Raw genomic sequence first — 1669 nt, forward strand, 5'->3', positions numbered from 1 at the left:
CTCCCTCAACCCCTCTTCCCATCTCAATCCTCTTTTAGCACATCCTAAAGGCTGCCATGAAAATGACTCCCCAGTCGCATTATGGGCAGAACATGAAAAACTCCCTACCTGAAGCCCTCTGCTTAGTTACATCCTCCTAATCAAGTGTAAGTATCTACTCTTCATTTTCACTGACTTGTCATGCTCTGCACTGCCCTGCCCTTTTCTCCTCCTTCCCAGAAAGCATCTTGCTTACCCGTGCCCTTTAGGGCTTCTATAATATCGTCTGGCAATCTGGATGGTATTATCCTTAAGGCAGAGATCACACTCTCTGTGTTTATTACTGTGCTAATACTCAATAAATATGCTAAATAATGCTGTCAAAAGGTTGAATATTCGATTGCCAACCCCCTGAATAATTTGTGCCCAGGAACTTGCATGTTTTGGAGAGATGTGTGATGTTGCTCTGTGAAAGTGAGGTGAGGGAGTCTTCACTAAGAGGGTATAGCACTGGACAGAAGACACATATTATGCAGAAAGTCCTACCTCTGATGTTTCTGGGCAGGTCTAAGCAGATTCTGGGAAAGGTCCCCTCTCCTTTGAGGGTGATGCTCTCAGACTCCAGATGGGCCACTTGTATCTGGAATGTCCTGTGGAAGACCTCAGGCACTCCAGGCAGGTAATAAACCTTCAGCACCTGCTCTTTTTCTGATTCAATGTAACCCTAGATCATGCAGGAGAGATGTAGAGAGTATTTAAAATGGATAGAAGAGTTTACTGAATATCTAGGAATACTGTTGAGGTCTTGGACAATGAAGATAGGAGGGGAGGAGGGAAAGCATAGAGCTGAAGCAAGTAGAATAAGTGCAGTTGAGTTGGAGTAGACTTGGGTGGCATGACTTATGAGCTCCCTTACACCTCAAATCTCCTAGATCAATACATATCATAAGGGCTGCACTATAAAATCTCTATGAGTGCAGGGCTGACTTGTGCTCTTGATGCCTTCACATGTAAGAGGGCTGCACTGCAGGCTGTGCCCTAGTGAAATGCTGGACCAGTTAATCCCAAGCTTTCTTACGGCTCCCAGACAGCACATGCTGGTATGACCTGACTAAGTTCATGCCCAGATAGGTTTGTAGCCTCACAGAATTCATATTCAGGCAGCTTGCACCAAATAGGATAACAACAAGAAGCGACTAAGAGACAGGGTTTGCTCTCTATCCACACTATATAGGGATGTGAAGAGAAAAAGAAGCTGCTCATGACTTTCATTCTTGCTTACCTGTCTAGTCCTTGATAAATCCTTTAGAGTGGGGGAAACAATTGCTAGAAAACACTTAATTCCTGTTGGGAAAAGGTGAACTTTAGGGGTACTTTTACATGTGCTGCAGGCGTGGTAGGGAGGGGGCGGTGCTTTAATTAGAGCACTGCAGTGTCTCGGGTTATCAGTGTCCCTGCGCTTCAAAATGGTGGCAGGGGTGCTTCGACTAAAGGTCATTCAATGAGCTTTAGTTCAAGCACCCCCACCACCATTCTGAAGTGCAGGGACGCTGATACACGAGATGTGGAAGTTGGCTGGAGTGCAGTAATTACCACGCTCCAGCAGACTCAATTACTTGAGCGGTCTCTGCATTTGTGTACAGGCACCCAAGATGTGGAAAATAACACAACACCTAGACCTAACCTGGAT

General features: G+C 45.5%; 1 protein-coding gene across 2 annotated transcripts in view; it reads right to left on the reverse strand.

The window, feature by feature from the left end:
* Positions 1-1669, reverse strand: part of HYDIN (HYDIN, axonemal central pair apparatus protein) — a 533466-nt gene that overhangs the window by 149948 nt on the left and 381849 nt on the right. For both annotated transcript variants that reach the window (XM_019505831.1, XM_019505830.1), the window contains exon 28: positions 526-703. In XM_019505831.1, the coding sequence (XP_019361376.1) occupies positions 526-703 (178 nt within the window). The remainder of the gene's footprint in view (positions 1-525; positions 704-1669) is intronic.

Source organism: Gavialis gangeticus, unplaced genomic scaffold (genome assembly GCF_001723915.1).
Source record: "Gavialis gangeticus isolate Ggan-Ray unplaced genomic scaffold, GavGan_comp1, whole genome shotgun sequence".
In the NCBI taxonomy this organism is placed as follows: Eukaryota; Metazoa; Chordata; order Crocodylia; family Gavialidae; genus Gavialis; species Gavialis gangeticus.